Source organism: Mustela putorius, unplaced genomic scaffold (genome assembly GCF_011764305.1).
Source record: "Mustela putorius furo isolate JIRA1106 unplaced genomic scaffold, ASM1176430v1.1 tig00537248_pilon_pilon_pilon, whole genome shotgun sequence".
Classification (NCBI taxonomy): domain Eukaryota; kingdom Metazoa; phylum Chordata; class Mammalia; order Carnivora; family Mustelidae; genus Mustela; species Mustela putorius.
This window is the reverse complement of record NW_025422387.1, coordinates 13,387,374-13,403,645: the sequence shown is the minus strand read 5'-3', so window position 1 is coordinate 13,403,645 and position 16,272 is coordinate 13,387,374. Positions and strand designations below refer to the sequence as shown.

At 42.0% G+C, this 16,272-nt stretch overlaps 1 protein-coding gene across 10 annotated transcripts in view; it reads left to right on the top strand.

Moving 5' to 3' along the window:
* Positions 1-16,272, top strand: part of CIT (citron rho-interacting serine/threonine kinase) — a 167,727-nt gene that overhangs the window by 38,655 nt on the left and 112,800 nt on the right. For all 10 annotated transcript variants that reach the window (XM_045073762.1, XM_045073767.1, XM_045073766.1 and 7 more), the window contains 2 exons: positions 791-994; positions 2,408-2,561. In XM_045073762.1, coding sequence (XP_044929697.1) covers positions 791-994; positions 2,408-2,561 — 358 coding nt within the window. The remainder of the gene's footprint in view (positions 1-790; positions 995-2,407; positions 2,562-16,272) is intronic.

Genomic DNA, 16,272 nt, shown 5'->3' with positions numbered 1-16,272 from the left:
GGGTAGAAAACCTTTCATCAACATCATTTTGAGAAACAAAGGACATATAAACACTAAAACAGAAGGACAAATTCTTAGAAGAAAGGACAGTTCTTCAAATGGGTTATATTTAGCTTTAGGAAAAGACCTACTACATTGTCCTAGCCTTTCTTTGCCAAGGTCAGGTGCTCTGAGTGCCATTGGATTGGAGGGCTCTGGATTTCTGAGCTTTGGGAAGGGAACCATAGGACCAGGAGCTGGGGGTGAGGAAAATGAACTCATTAACATTGGACTTCTGGTGGAAGATATTTATCATCTCTTTTCCTGTGGGTGGCTCGAAGTAGGATTGTTGATTTCAGATATTTAAGCTTGAGATACAACGAGTTTGCAAATATTGTTTTGCCCCAGCTAGCTGCCAGGTTTTCAATAACGGCTAGATCTTATAGATTAATCTTTAGGATTTATTATCATTTTGCTGATTTCATAAGAGAAGCTCTGGGTAGCGTGTATCAGGAAAGACATCTTCTGTCCTAGTTATATACCGGACTCTTATTTGTGTAACCAAAGGGTGTATATCATCAACAACTCTTGCCCTTTTGCCTTTGGATTATATCATGTTCTTCTTTTTTTTTAAATTTAATTAGTAAATCGTTTGCATTTCCTGATGGCATGCCACTTGACAGAAGGTTTAAGTGCCTGGGAGAATAGTAATCAGTGGCAAATCAGCCTGCAGCCTGAAATGTGGCTGTTTGGCAGTCTATTTGAGAATAATTGAAAGTTTGCTGTGTTCATTTTATTTATGGGTTTCCAGGTGAATGCCAAGCTCCCAATTGGGACTCCAGATTACATGGCCCCTGAAGTGTTGACTGTGCTGAATGGGGATGGGAAAGGCACCTACAGTCTCGACTGTGACTGGTGGTCGGTGGGTGTGATCGCCTACGAGATGGTTTACGGAAGGTCCCCGTTCACTGAGGGGACCTCAGCCAGAACCTTCAATAACATCATGAATTTCCAGGTAAAGAGCCATTCGTAGATTCCAAGGTAATACGGAGAGCTGTCATTTAAAAATGTCTGAGTGAACTTTTGTAATATAAATCAGCAATGCTGGATAATAACAATAGCAAGTGCTTATAAAGCACTTAGTGTTAAAAGCTGCTCTAAACGCTTTAGAAATTGTGTTTCATTGACTCCCAGGTGCCAGTCATTGTAAGCCTACGCCATTCTTTTAGGTACCGTTAAAAAAGAAAAACTCTTGCTAATTAATCTATCATATTTCATTGATTATAAAATGCATTTTGATTTCAGTGCTATTAAGGGAATAACTGAGTCTTGGACTTGAAATATAGCTCATTAACTTGGATAATCCTTAAACAATGTGAGAGGTAGATATTCTTTGCCTTTACAGATGAGGAGACCAAAGCCCAAAATGTTTAAGTAATTTGCCTAGAGTAGCAGGCAGTCTAGCTTCGAGGCCTTTCCTTGGATAGTCTGCTGTGCTCTTTCTCAGTACTCTTAGCTGTCAGCTACGGTGGTAAAATCAAATGGGGCTAGGAATTAGAATTACAGGATTATATATAAAGTAGCATAAAAACCATTTTCTAATAACTGTACGTTCCAGTATGTTAAATCCATTTCTTAAGGATATGATAAATATGTATGTTTTAGTTTCAACTGAAAGGAGAAAAGAGAGACCTCACAAGGTTTTCTAACTCAATCTCCTCTTTCTGGAAAGCTTAATACATATTTTCATATGTATAATACATATTTCATATGCTTAATACATACATATATTACTTGTTATTCTTGAGTCTCCTCTGGAGTGGAAGTTTTCCCTTAGATGATTCTTGGGTCCAATTTATCTCCTTCATTTCAGTCTGCTCGTTCAGTAATGAGTGAATTACGCTAGGCCCGGTTAGGTCCTGGGTTTCCAGTGATGAGCAAGGAGAAGGCTCTGTCTGTCCTCTCTCCCTGTTATCACACAGAAATCACAGTGCACTGTGTTTGTGCAGAAGTAGATTACAGAGGGAATGGGGGGGGCAGTGATCCGGTGGAAGAGGGTGCGGGATGGGGAGGGTGTTCTAGGCAGAGAGAACAGCATGATTTGTTCAGGCAGCTTTAAATAGCTCATCATTGTTGGACAGCAAAGAGCGAGATGGGGAGTACAGCTACAAGAGACAGAGAGGAGCAGGGTCAAATCATGAAGGATATTGAACCCTTGTAAAGGAACGAGGTCTATTGATGTGAACAGGCCATTTATTTTGGGAACATGCCTTTGGTCCAAAGTTAAAAGGGCACAAAACTTCCTTCTTTAAAAAAGAAAAAAAAAAAAAAAAGAGAAACTTGCATATATGAGAACTATTTTAACTTTAGAACATGAGAAGCTGAATCGGCTAAGGAAATGCTTATTTTATTTTATTTTTTGCAATAGCGGTTTTTGAAGTTTCCCGATGACCCCAAAGTTAGCAGTGAATTACTTGATCTGATTCAGAGTTTGCTGTGTGGCCAGAAAGAGAGACTGAAGTTTGAAGGCCTTTGCTGCCACCCTTTCTTCTCTAAAATTGACTGGGATAACATCCGTAACTGTAAGTAGAGCCGCAGTCCTTCAGTTCTGGGGCTGGAATTCAGTGTAAACACTTAAGAATGATCGGAAATTATTCTGGCCCACAGAAGGTGGTGTAAATTATATAAATAAGGGCCTTAATTATCCACAGGGGGTAAAAAAGGCTAATGGCGGAGCTGTCGGTAAGTGGTAATTCTTCTTTAAAATTGTTTGCACAGAACAGGGTCATTTGTCAAACTCTGGGCTTATGTGGCCTTCCGAACATCATCCCTCAGTAAATTAGAGGTAAGGATTGATGGGGGTTCAGGGGTTGTCTCTTGCTTTGACAGAGTTTCTTCTCAGAGGAAAAGCAGACCTAGGTATATCCTTCACAGATGAGGAAAAAAGACTCAAATGAGGCAAAGTGCCAGCTTGCTCTGCAAATGGCCAAGCCTGCACAGAAACTAGAAATGTCTCTGTGGGTTCGTTCGTTCTCCTCTAGAATGTTTGTCTTTGCTCAAGCTTGTAAAATCGACACCGTAGGTGCACAGTGGAGTCATTCTTTCATACATATGTCACTCTGGGGTCAGTTAGTACAATTGGAATTCATTAAAAATGGAGATCTGATTTATTATCAACAAAATCCAAAATGCTTGGTTTTTTGGGTTGTTTTGTTTTTAACAAATTGGTGATTTTGTTGTTGTGGTTAAGACTCTTTTATTTTTGGACGTGTTGTTGATTGAGTGCAACCCAGTGATTAGCGCAGAGGAGAGCCAGTAGGAAAGCACTTAGTCTGTGTGAGTGAGGGGAGGTGGGAAGTGAAATCCATTTCTAAGGCGTCAGCTTCAGGCTTCTAGCCGGAGCCATGTTGTCATATATATACGAGTTGGGTTATGATCCAATGTTGTTCAGTTGAAAGCCATTGTGATGGTTTCTCTAACCTGCCCAAATATTTAAATAGTCTACCTTTTTGTAAATATTTCTTAGCATTTTTTTTTTTTCTTCACCTGGAAGGGACATTGCTTACTTTTTCTAAACTTCAGGCATCAACCCCCAAATCTCCAAGGTTTGGGACTTTTAATAACAGTATATTTTCAGGGCTATCTTCTTTTTTTTGCTTTTAGAAAGATTTGATACAGTTTCCTATAGATGCTATTCACATACTCAGTCTTTTCTTGCCTTGCCTTTGTATCTCTGTAGTTTCCTTGAATGAACAGTTAATTTTTCTATGTGTGCACTTGTCGATTTTATCTTAACAACCTCATTCAAGTGAGCCAATGAGTGGTGATGAATTACCTGAGTAACTTTATTTTGAGTCTTGGTATACCTTGATGTTGTTTTGGTATGGTTGTTTTGGTATGGTGTCAGAATTCTGGTTTTGTCCTAGTCTTTTTCTTCCAGGCTGTTTTTTAGGCTCTAGCTTATTGGACTTACAACTGTAACTCCTGTTCTGTAAATTACATTGTGCCCATAGAGGATACATGTGAGTGTAGATTGTGGCCATGCTGTTCATCACAAGGCCCATCTTTTAGGGGTGCCCGGCTGGTGCAGTTGGTTAAGTGTCTGACTCAAGGTCTCAGCTCAGGTCTGATCTCGGTCATGAAATTGAGCTCCACATTGGGCTCTGTGCTCATTGTGGGATCTACTTGGGTTTTTCTCTCCCTCTCTCTCTCTTCCTCCCCTGCTATCTCTCTCTAAAATAAAATACATAAAATCTTTAAACATTTAAACAAACAAAATAAGGCCCATCTTTTAGAAGGTCCTGGTTTTCTTTGGGATGCTATGATTTCGTAATGGGTCACCAGAGTTTTGGTCATCTTCACACTTGCTGCCCCCATATTTGACTCACCCTGCCTCCGGTGGCTAGCTACTTAAATTTTCCATGTCCTAACACATACCCACTTAGTTTTTCCTTATTCTTTTTTTTTTTAGTTTTTTTTTTTTTTTTTTTTTAAGCCATCTTGACACCTAGTACAGGACTTTTTTGAACTCACAACTTGGAGACCAAGAACCAAGAATTGCACACTCCACTGACTGAGCCAGCTAGGTACCCAATTTTTCCTTATTTTTAATACATGTGCATATGTTGTTCTCCCCCCTCCCCCCCGCTCCTTTTAATGTCAGGGAATTCTCATCCACCTGAAGCCTGAGTTTTGTTTTTTTCTTGAAAGTTATTTTTTTAAAGTAAAATTGTAAGGTGCCTGGGTGGCTCAGTCAGTTAAGCGTTTGCCTTCAGCTCAGGTCATGATCTCAGGGTCCTGGGGTAGAGTCCTGAATCAGGCTCCCTGCTTAGCGGGGAGTCTGCTTCTCCCTCTGGCCCTCTCCCTGACTTGTCCTTGTGTGTGTGTTCTTGCTCTCTCTCTTTCAAGATAAAAAAAACAAAACTTAAAAAAACTTAAAAAAAAAAGCAAAAATTATATATATTTAAGATGCACAATATGATGATTAGAGGTACATATACATAGTGAAATGATTACTGTAGTCAAACTAATGATCATATCCATCTCCTCACATAGTTACCATTTTTTCCTTTTCTGTGTTGAGAGCACCTGTAATCTACTCTCTTTAGCAAATTGCCCGTATTCAATACAGTGTTATTAGTATTCAATACAGTGTAATTAATCATAGTCATCATGTTGTGTTTTATATTTACTATTCATCCTACATAACTCCCACTTTGTACCCTTTGACCACTACCTCCCCATTTTCCAACCCCCCGCCCTGCATCTCTCTGGTAGCCATGCCACTCTCTACTTCCATGCATTTAACTCTTAGATTTCTTTCTTTCGTTCTTTTTTTTTTTTTTTTTTAATTTTATTTATTGGAGAGAGAAAGAGAATGAGAGAGAACGTGAGAGGGAAGAGGTCAGAGGGAGAAGCAGAGTCCCCGCTGAGCAGGGAGCCCAACGTGGGACTTGATCCTGGGACTCCAGGACCATGACCTGAGCTGAAGGCAGTAGCTTAACCATCTCAGCCACCCAGGTGCCCACTAACTCAGATTTCACAGAAAGTGAGATCATGCAATTTTTTCTCTTTCTGTGCCTATATTATTTCCCTTAGCGTAATGTCCTCCAGGTTCATCCATGTTGTTGGAAATGGCAGGATTTCCTTCTTATTACCTTTGTGTGTGTGTGTGTGTGTGTGTGTGTGTACCACAACGTCTTTATCCATTCATCCATTGATGGGCATTTGGATTGTATCCCTATCTTGGTTGTTGTGAATAATGCTGCCGTGAACATGAGAGCACAGATACCTCTTCGAGGTACTGATCTCATTTTCCTTGGCTGTACAACCAGAAGAGGGATCGCTGGATTGAGTGGTATTTCTATTTTTAGTTTTTGAGCAACCTCCATACTGTTTTCCATACTGGTTGTAACAATTAACATTCCTACCAACAGTGTACAAGGATTTCCTTTTCTCCACATCCTTGCCAACACTTGTCTCTGGCTCCCCAACCCCCCAAATAGTCTCCATGCTGGGCATGATGCCCAGTGCGGGGCCCAAACCTATGACTTTGAGATTAAGACCTGAGCTGAGATCGAGTGTAATGCTCACTCAACCAACTGAGCCACGGAGGTGCCCTTCTCTTATCTTTTGGATACTAGCCAAAAAGTGGTGGAGTGGTGGTTTTGACTTGCGTTTCTCTGATGATGAGCGATGTTCAGTACCTTTTCAGACACCTGTTGGCCATCTGTATGTCTTCTTCTGAAACTGTCTTTTCATGTCTTTTGCCTTAAATCTTGATTCTTAAAAATCTTAGTGATTTTTAGGGACTTCCAACACCCAGTACAGAGGCTCCAAACTGTTATGAAATATGTTTGCTTTAAAAAATGTCTTTTAATTTTGATAAAGTTTTTACTTTGGAATAATAATAGATTTATAGAGAAGTTGCAAAGATAGTACAGAGAGTTCCCACATACCCTGCTCCCAGTTTGCCCTAATATTATAACATCTTACATAACTATGCCACATTTGTCAAAACTAAGATTAATATTTGCACATTACTATTAATTAAACTTGAGACTTTATTACAATTTCACCAGTTTCCCCATTCATGTCTCTGTTCCATTCCCGGAATCAGTCCAAGGTGCCATATTGCAGTGAGAGTGTTTGCAATTATGGAACTATGCCTGGCTGAGTAGCTCAGGCAGTGGGTAGGATCATCATGTCCACTGAAGACTAGTAACGCCTTTTCCCGAAGGTTCTGTTGGCCTCCCTGACTATGCAGAGGGCCACAGTACACATTGAGTTTCCTCCTAGCAGATTTCCCAGTTTTTCACCAACCTCCCAATCCCTGCATATTTGTAATCAACTCAGGGTTGTGTGATTGAAAACATTGCTGGACCCCATGCTGTTTATGCTACTTTCTAACTATATAACTCTAACAGAAATTATGCTTTTGTCCAGTCGTATTTTCCATAAATGCACGTTGAGTGGTTTTTATCAACCAAAACACTTGCAGCCACTGGATTTCCTGAGTTTATGGTTGCTGCTCCAAAGCCTTATGGCTCCAACATATTAAATATTTCCACTTTCCACACACAAGATTGTCCCTTGGTGAAAGCAACATTAGCCTCTCTGTTGCCTCACCCCTAATTCTCTTTTTTCTTGTTGTAACCAATGAAAGGAAGTACTGCTTAACACAGCAGGTAATAATCTTCTAAAACTCATTATCTCAAGAGGTGGTCCTGGCAAGATACATAAATGCAGCTTAAGAAGGGTCTGGGCAAATTTCTGAATGACAGAATTGGGAGTGGCTGCTGAGGGGGAACTAGGACATGCCTTGGCTTTGACACTGAGGTTAGACAGAACATCTGCGTCCTCCTGGATCCAGCCTCTTAGGGTTGCTCTGGGCAACACCACGCGAACCGGGAACCTGACCCAGTTCCGGAATGCTTAGTCTCCCAGCAAGTCAAAAGCTTTGTGATGAGTTACTGCTCCACAAAGGTCACCAGGCACCCATTACCCTGCTGTTCGTTTCGCACGATCAGATGTCAGCTTGCGTTTTCAGCTGCTTATTATTATCATTATTTCAAGGCTGCTTTCCAGGTTCCAACAGGAGGCTTCTTAAGCATCCTGGCTGCCCTGGGCTCTGCAGTCCCAGTGGTGTTTCCGATATTGTGCAAGAGTCTGCTTGTCCCCGGCCTGATTTTCTGAACTTCTGGAGAGCTGAGGCCAATTGGAGCGCCTCTTTCATTCATGCTTTTGTGGTTATGCTCCCACCTCCTGGCATCACACACCTGCTCCTGTCAGTGGGGAAATTTTGCTGCCTGGTGTGCTTTTCTAGTCACATCTGTTAAAGTATCTTCCCTGCACAGGCATAGCGATGTCAACAGAACCAGCATGCCTGTCCCTTTCATTCAAGACTGCCATGTCCCAAGAGTGAACAAAGTGACACGCGAGTGTGAATTGTGGAAGTATCTTGGATGGTCTGTGGCGAATGTTCTAGAGCCCTCGCATTGTCTCTTACTTAGGACACAGGCTGCTTTTCCTGATTTGCTTTCCTTTCACTGTTCTCAGAAAGACACAGTTCTTGCGAAATTACTGTGAGTTTTCAGGTCCTTAGCGTTTGTTAGCAGAGAGTACATTTCATTTCCACTGGTAGCGAGTGACCTGGGGATGCTCCCTTGCTGACGAACACTGCGGTGTTGCCCTGCTAAGTCTCCTTTTTGTCATTGATGATCACTGCGCACTACCAGGCTCCGAATGACCTCATGAAACTACAGGTGCTCAGTCCTGTGGTTGCTTAAGCTGGGGGATGAAAGGGAGAGGATTTTGTGGTTCCCTAGAGTCAGGTGAGCTCCTTATATATTGTGGTGTGCAGAAGAAAGCAGTATGTGACTTATTGGGTTTCTACTCTGGTCCCTAATATGGTAGGAGATATTGGTTAAGTATCCCCTGTAGTGCGCTAACCACTAGGTGTTTAAATACAGCCCACTGTATTACTTCAAAACAATTCCATCAGAGGTCAGGATTATTATACCCATTTTTTTTTAAAATTTTTTATTTTTTATAAACATATAATGTATTTTTATCCCCAGGGGTACAGATCTGTGAATTGCCAGGTTTACACACTTCACAGCACTCACCAAAGCACATACCCTCCCCAATGTCCATAACCCCACCCCCCCTCTCCCAAACCCCCTCCCCCCAGCAACCCTCAGTTTGTTTTGTGAGATTAAGAGTCACTTATGGTTTGTCTATTATACCCATTTTATAGATATGGGCACTGCACTCTGTTCACTTATCTCAGGTCACATAATACAGGAGTCAGAACCTGGATTTGGGTTGAGGTCTGTGTGACTCTAGAGCCCATGCTCTTTCTACAAAACCATGCCTGCCTTAGCATAGATCATTGTTAGTAATAATGTCTGTGGTGACAACATTGAATAAGCCATGTCACGTGAGCGAGTAGTTTAATCTCTGTGTCTGTTTAGCACATAAGGAGTTGCACTAATTTTTGAATCCATAGAGCTCCTCACGATGTCTGAGTATCTCCCTTCCTCCTCATTGTGCTAGATTAGCTGTGGCTCTGTTGATGGACATATTCTGATATAGCCCTGCCCTCAGGGAACTTACGGTCTAAACTTTGGGTCCTCTTATTACCTAGAACTGTGTTCCTTTTAAATTGCTCAAAACCATAGAAAGGTGAATGCTTAGTAGGTCACTCACTGGCTTACTGAACCACATATGCTTGATTTTTTTTTTTTTAAGATTTATTTATTTGAGAGAGAAAGAGTATGGGCGCATGATTTGGGGGAGGGGCAGATGAGAGGGAGAGAAAATCTCGAGCAGACTCCCTGCTGAGCATGGAGCCTATCATAGGACTCAGTCTCACGACTTTAAGATTGTGACGTGAGCTGAAATCGAGAGTTAGACGCTTAACCAGCTGAGCCACCCACATGCCCCCACATGGGCTTAATTTTAAGCAAAATATGGACTATGACCTGGTGACCCCTTCCCCATATACAGCATCCAGTTCTTCCCGCCAATCTGTTCCCCTCCCCGGGCCTCTGAACTAGCCTATGAAAGAACAATGTTGGATTGAAGATGCACTTCCAAACCTGGGTTTATATAGTCTTGGGGTGAATTGATAGATCTCGCTTCATATTTTCCCCATCTCCGCACTGAAGGCGTGTGGGACCAGATCATTCCTCATGGTGTGAGCTGGTGTGTGAATTGTAGGATATTAGCAGCCCCCTGGCCTTTATCATAGGTGCCAGCAGCGCCTTCCCCTGTGCAACTTGGCAACCAAATATGTCTCTGGCCATTGCCCGTTTCTGTTGGGGGCCATCTCCACCCCCATTGGAGAACCACTGATTTAGAAGAATCGGCCTGGTTGTTATCGGGAGAGAGAATATTGCAGTCATTAGAATCACTCGAGATTGCTGTTGCTAACGAGCAATGGAACCATAGTTTGGGGTCAGGAGGACTTTGTTGTGCAGAGTGCGGGTGGCGGACCAGCAGCATCGGCATCCTCGACATCACCTGGGAGCTTGTTAGAGATGCAGAGACTCGGCCCCCCCCAGACCTGCTGAGTCAGAAACTGTGCTTTAATAAGATCCCCAGAAATAAGATTCCTGGGCATATTAGCATTTGCAAAGCTCTGGAAGAGGTGAAAATTCATTCTGTCAGACTTAGACTTTCCTGCTCATCTCTGTAGGGTCCTTCCTCCTCATTTTGTTCTCTGGCCCCAGAATAAGGGGAGACTGCTTTTTGGCTGAGGACTTCTATCGGTAGATGGAACTGCTCGGAAATGCTGGATTTGAGGCTCTGCTTTTGAGGAATTGAAAGCTTTTTTTTCTCAGATGGGCTTTACAACCTTTCTATCTTTCAAGATGGTGGCTTAACTGGCTCTTCATCTGCTGATAGCAAATAGATGGTTCTAAGAAGGCATCGATATGTCTTCCAAACCCCAGCGCTGCCCCCAACCCCCAGCTTACTGTTGTGTCCCATATTTGGTTTCAGTTAAGGATGGATTCAGTTTTCTTCATTAACTTTTTAGGCTTGTATTATATTGCCATGCATTTTATTGAGCACCTACTATGTGCCAAGGGTTCTGCAAAGTCCTTTATGTGTATTATTGTCCCATTTACTCACTGCAGCTCTGTGAGTTGGGTGCTATCATTAGTCTCATGGTACAGGTGGGGATATTGAGGCCTAAGGAGATGAAGCCTCTTGGCAAAGGTCTCGGAGCCAATACTTGGCAGTGGCAGAAGTCAAATTCAGGTCTCTCCAAATCCAACTTCTCTTTGCTTTTATTTATTTGAAAAGTTAGTACAGTCCATGGTAAAAAAAAAAAAAAAAAGCCAAATGACACAGGAGGTTAAACAGTGAAAATTGTCTCTTTCTCACCCTATGCCCAGGGCTTCTCCCTAAAGTGATCCACTATTGTCAGTTATATAATTTTCCAGAATATTCTATACCAACATAGACACCAGTAGGGCCTGTATTCTTCACAACATAGTTACACTGCCTCCCAAGAAATCAGGAGTTTTTATGGTCAGCTGATTTTCCTGCATTATTGATATAAATGAAGAAATCTTTTTATGCCCTAACATATTTATCCTTTGAATTGGCCACTCTGGCCTTGATTTCTAGTGAGCAGTGTTCTCTTCTTTGCAAACGAAAACCCCTTATGGTTTTAACTTGAATTATTTCATTCATTTATTTTAGCAGTCTGCTTTTACAATAGCATTATCTCAATGGCTTGTGAAGTGTGTGTGTGTGTGTGTGTGTGTTGGCTTGTTTGGACCTTTTTCAGGTCTGCTTGTTTGGGGTTTCTCTCATTCAAGCAGGTGTCTGTCCATGCTTTGTTTTCTATGCTTGTTCCTGGAGGTTGGTAGATGTGCTTCTCTGTTCATCTTTGTTGGCCCTGATATGTATCTCTCTGTTGGATAACCACCTAGTGACTTGAGGGGCAGAAGGCAGTGAGGAAGGGGAGCTGGGCTGTGGGGGGATCAGCCTGAGAGAGAGGAAGATGGGGGGGATGCTGTAGTAGTGATGGCAGGAATTCAGCTTACTAGCCCAGGAGCATGTGGGCACCCCTCTGCTCCAACATAAACAAGGAATAATGAAGACATGTAGTCAGTAGTTCTCACAGGCTTACAGGGCTATACAGGCGAGTATATATATGTATCTCTTGGGGGATTGTTCTGTTTTTAGAAAGTAAGTTATTGATAGGAGAAAACAGCCTATGAAGAGCTAAATGCTTATAAATTAGGATTATGGGATTTCCCTGCTCTAGTCTGCATTTAGCAGCTACATCCAGAGATGTTAAAAATATGCAGTATTTCATTTTATTCCAAGATAAATTGAGATGGCTTATTTTAGAGATAATTGCAATATCAAAAGGATAAAAATAAATAAGTGTAGGAATCTGGTTGAAGAGGGTATCCCAGTAAAGAAATACAAGTCAGGGTTAAAGGTAAAAGCAAAGAAGTGCCGGTCAGGTTGCTGGACAAGGACAGTTTTGGGACTCTTAGCCTCCTAGTGGCCAAAGCGAAAAGGAAAATATGAACAGTGACAGATGACCCTTGAACAACATGGGGTTTAGGAGCACTGACCCCTGCATAGTCAAAAATCTGTGCATAACTTTTGACTCCCCCAAAGTTTCTCACAGCCTACTGTTGACTAGGAGCCTTACTGATGATGTAAACAGTTGAGTAACATATGTTGCATGCTACATGTATTACATACTGTATTCGTACAATAAAGTAAAATAGAGAAAAGAAAATGTTATTAAGAACATCGTTAAGAAGGGAAAGTACATTTGCGGTACTGTGCTGAATTATTGAAAAAAATCATGTGTAAGTAGACCCCCGCAGTTCAAACCCATGTTGTTCAAGGGTCAACTGTAGGAGAGCCTCAGTCCCATGAGAAAAAAAAAAATCCAGACTGGTTTGCTCAGAAAAGACTTGATTTTCTGGATACCAAGCCCCGAGGAATTTCATCACTGGGTTCCCCTTAAATGAGACCTCCTTGTGATATTGTGGACCTCATTCCTCCCATATGTATTCTGGAGATTTCCATATGAGTGCTGCTGCCGCTGCCGCCTTTTTTTTTTTTTTTAAGATTTATTTATTTATTTTAGAGAGAGCTTTGTTGGGGGTAGGGAAAGGGTGAGGGAGAGAATCTCAAGCAAACTCCCCTCTGAGCGTGGAGCCTGACATGGGGCTCAATCCCACAACTCTGAGGTCATGACCTGGGGTAATTGTACTGATTGTATTGATTCTGTACTGGTCAGTAGTCAGATGCTCAACTGACTGGGCCACCCTTTTGCACTTCCCCTATGACTGCTTCCTATAGTGCCTCTTAGTGTAAGCCGACAGTGCGATGCTAAATTTTAGTTTAGTAAAATCAGTTCTAGATGAGATAAATTAATGCCTTTCCTGGGGGAAGGTGGGGAATAGGTTTTTCTAGAAAGCCCATAAATTGGAGTCCTTGACCCTTAAATTCCCACTTGCCCCAAAACCTTTTATAACCAAGCAAACATGGGAAATGATTTGGCCAGAGATTCAGAATTATATTAAACATCTGGAACTATATTCAGGACCCAACTTTCCAGTCAATTCTATGAAGTGTGGCAATTGCATTTATGCTCATTTTCTGAGTGTGAAGCTTGGATAGGACTAGGAAGGTGGCTGGCAGGAGTCGAAAGAGATTAAGAAGCCAAAGGACAAAGAGCAGAAGGTCCAGGTGGTTCACAACCAAGGGTCTGGAAACAATGTCCAGTGTCTCACTTCAGAGAAAATAAATGTGACCAACTCTGTTGCTCCATGGTGATGGAAAGAAAAAGATTCATTGTACAGCATTGGCAGTTTGGGGTATAAGGCCCACTCTTCCTGTCCTTCAGACTTCTGACAAAGGATACACACAAGGAACTGATAGCCAGATGTGGATGAAAATATCTGCTTTATTCCTGGTGAAGCAAGTACTCGATAACCCTTGATGCGGGGCTCCAGGACATTTACCCATCCTCCCAGAGAAGAACGGAGGGTCTTCCCTCATGGGCAGAGCCACATTGTCACGGTGGGACAGAGGAAGGAAAAAAAGAGAAGGATGAAAGCGATCAGTTAACTGAGTTCCTGCCAAGTCTGGACATAGGTGGTGAAACAGGAAGTGTTAAGCTTGGATCTTTGCTTTCCAGGCACAGTAACCCTGCCTTCCAATAAAACCTCGCCCGGTGATGTCCAGCTCTGATGAGTCACATTAACTCCTTCTTGGGGGAGGAGTGAGCAGATGGGTGAGGCTTGGTGTGTTTGGTCAGTGCTTTCACATCATGGGGCAAAGGAGCCTGACTGGAGGCTCTGCAGACCAGGGAAGGAGGGAGACCAAATATTCGCACTTCCTAATGGTTGGAAAGAGCTTTATTGAGGAATAATAGATGTATAATGAGCACATGTATTTTAAGTGCACAGTTTAAGTGTTGATACATGTATACACCCGTGAAGCATCATGACACTTAAGAGCATGGACATGTCCATCATCCCCAGAAGTTTCTTCATGTCCCTTTGAAGCCCTTTCCCAATACCCTTGCCCATTCCTTCCTTTGTCCCCAGGCAACGACTGATTGGCCTTTTGTCACTGTAGTTTAGCTTGTATTTTCTAAACTTTATATAAATTAAGTCATGCAAGGGGTACTTATTTTGCCCAGCTCTCATTCAGCGTAATCAATGTGAGATTCTTCCCATGTCGTGGCATGTGTCCTAGTCCGTTCCTTTTTACTGCTAAGAAGTAGTTTGTTGTATGGCTATACCACAGTTTGTCCAGTCCTCTGTTGATAGATGTCTGGGTTGTTTCCAGTTTTTGGTTATTTGAAATAAAGCTTCTATGAACATTTGTGTACAAGTCTACAGACATATGCATTCCTTTCTCTTGGGTAAGTACCTTAGAGTGGAATGGCTGGATGGTGTGATAGGGGTATGCTTCCCTTTTTGAGAGATTGCCAAACTTTCTTAGAGTGGTTGTACCATTTTATATTTTCACCAACAATGAATGAGCGATCCAGTTCCTCCGCATCTTGCCAATACCCCTAGTAGTTGGATTCAAAGTCACTCAAAGCTTGGATTATAGTCAGCAATGGAGATAAGGTTAAATTTTTTAAATTAAAAATATATGTGTGTACACACACACAAACATATATACGCACATATCTACATGTATATTGTTTTTTTCTGTGCCTTTGGCTTGATGGGGAAGTACGGTCATTGGCTTACAGAATACCCCCACTTTTGTCTCTTCACTTCCTTAGTAGGGGATGTTGGTGGTGCTTGTTCTTTTGGCCCCTGTAAACTGGAAGGTAGTTCCAAAAGCTAAAAATAGATTCTGATTTGACTTTTCTGGCAAAAATATCTAGTATAGAGGGGCTTCTCGTTGTCTGAGATGGGACAGTATGAACACCAAAAAGACCACAGTGGCTTGAAAAACCACAAATATCTAACAACTTATGAGTTCTTAATGATAACTCAAAAAGAAATCTCACCGGTCATTTCTGGCGGTTCTAAGGGCCCCCAGGTCATTACTCTGAATGTTGCTAAATATAGGGAAAGAACCAAGCATTTGTTTTGCCCTCCTATTTGAACTGTATTTCAGGGTAACCAAATTGTTGATGTGCTAATAAATGTAGAAGGAATGGTAAAATGAGAAAACCACCATTTTGCAGCCCTTCATGAAATAATGGCCCATGGCAATGCTTATCAATGGTTGTAAACCTTTAAGTGAAAGATGGGAGAACTTTATGGTGGAGGCATCAGGCTGATGTCATTGGAAGCCATGGATCATTCTGAACATCACAGGATGGGAGACAAGCAGACATGTCATGCATTAAGGAGACAACATATCCAGAATACTGGGAAGTATTCTTGCCATAAGAACGGAATATGAATGTAAGGAATGCCCTCGCTGAACTGCTGGTTAGTTAATTGGAAACATGGGGGACAGAGAAACATGTTAAATGATGTCACGAGAATACACTCACTCACCCAAGTCCAGAATGTAGGAAGTTCTACAGACATGTGATCCAGTTTCTTAGGCCAATAAATCACTTTTTTTAAAAAAGTAATTTTTTTTTTTTTAAGATTTTATTTTGACAGAGAGATTGAGACAGTGAGAGAGGGAATACAAGCAGGAGAAACGGGAGAGGGAGAAGCAGGCTTCCCACAGAGCAGGGAGCCTGATGTGGGGCTTGATCCCAGGTCCCTGAGATCAAGACCAGAGCTGAAGGCACAGGCTTAACCCACTGAGCCACCCAGGCGCCCCCCAATAAATGACTATAAAAGAAAATCATTGTCACAAATTAAGAGACACACCAACCAAATCAGCTTGTAAATCTTAGTTAGATCCTGACTGAGATGAAAGCAACTGTAAAGAGACATTCTGGGGACCACTGGAGAAATCAAACACAAATACGGTGTTAGATAATGTTATGGAGTTATTATTAATTTTGTTGGATGTGATGAAGGTATTGTGCTAATAGTGTTTTGGAAGATCTTATCTGTTAGAGCATCGGTTCTCAACTGGGGGTGATTTTGCCCCCCCCATGGGACATTTAGCAATGTCGGGAGACATTTTCGGTCGTCATGACTTGAGGTATTGTTGCCATCTGTTGGGGAGAGGTCAGTGATACTGCTAAATGACCCAGAAGACCCATGACAGCCCCCTACAGCAGAGCACTCTCCCCTCCCACATGTCCCTGGTGCCACAGTTGAGAAATGCTGCTTACAGTTATCTCTTGCAGTAGTTTTGGGTGAAACA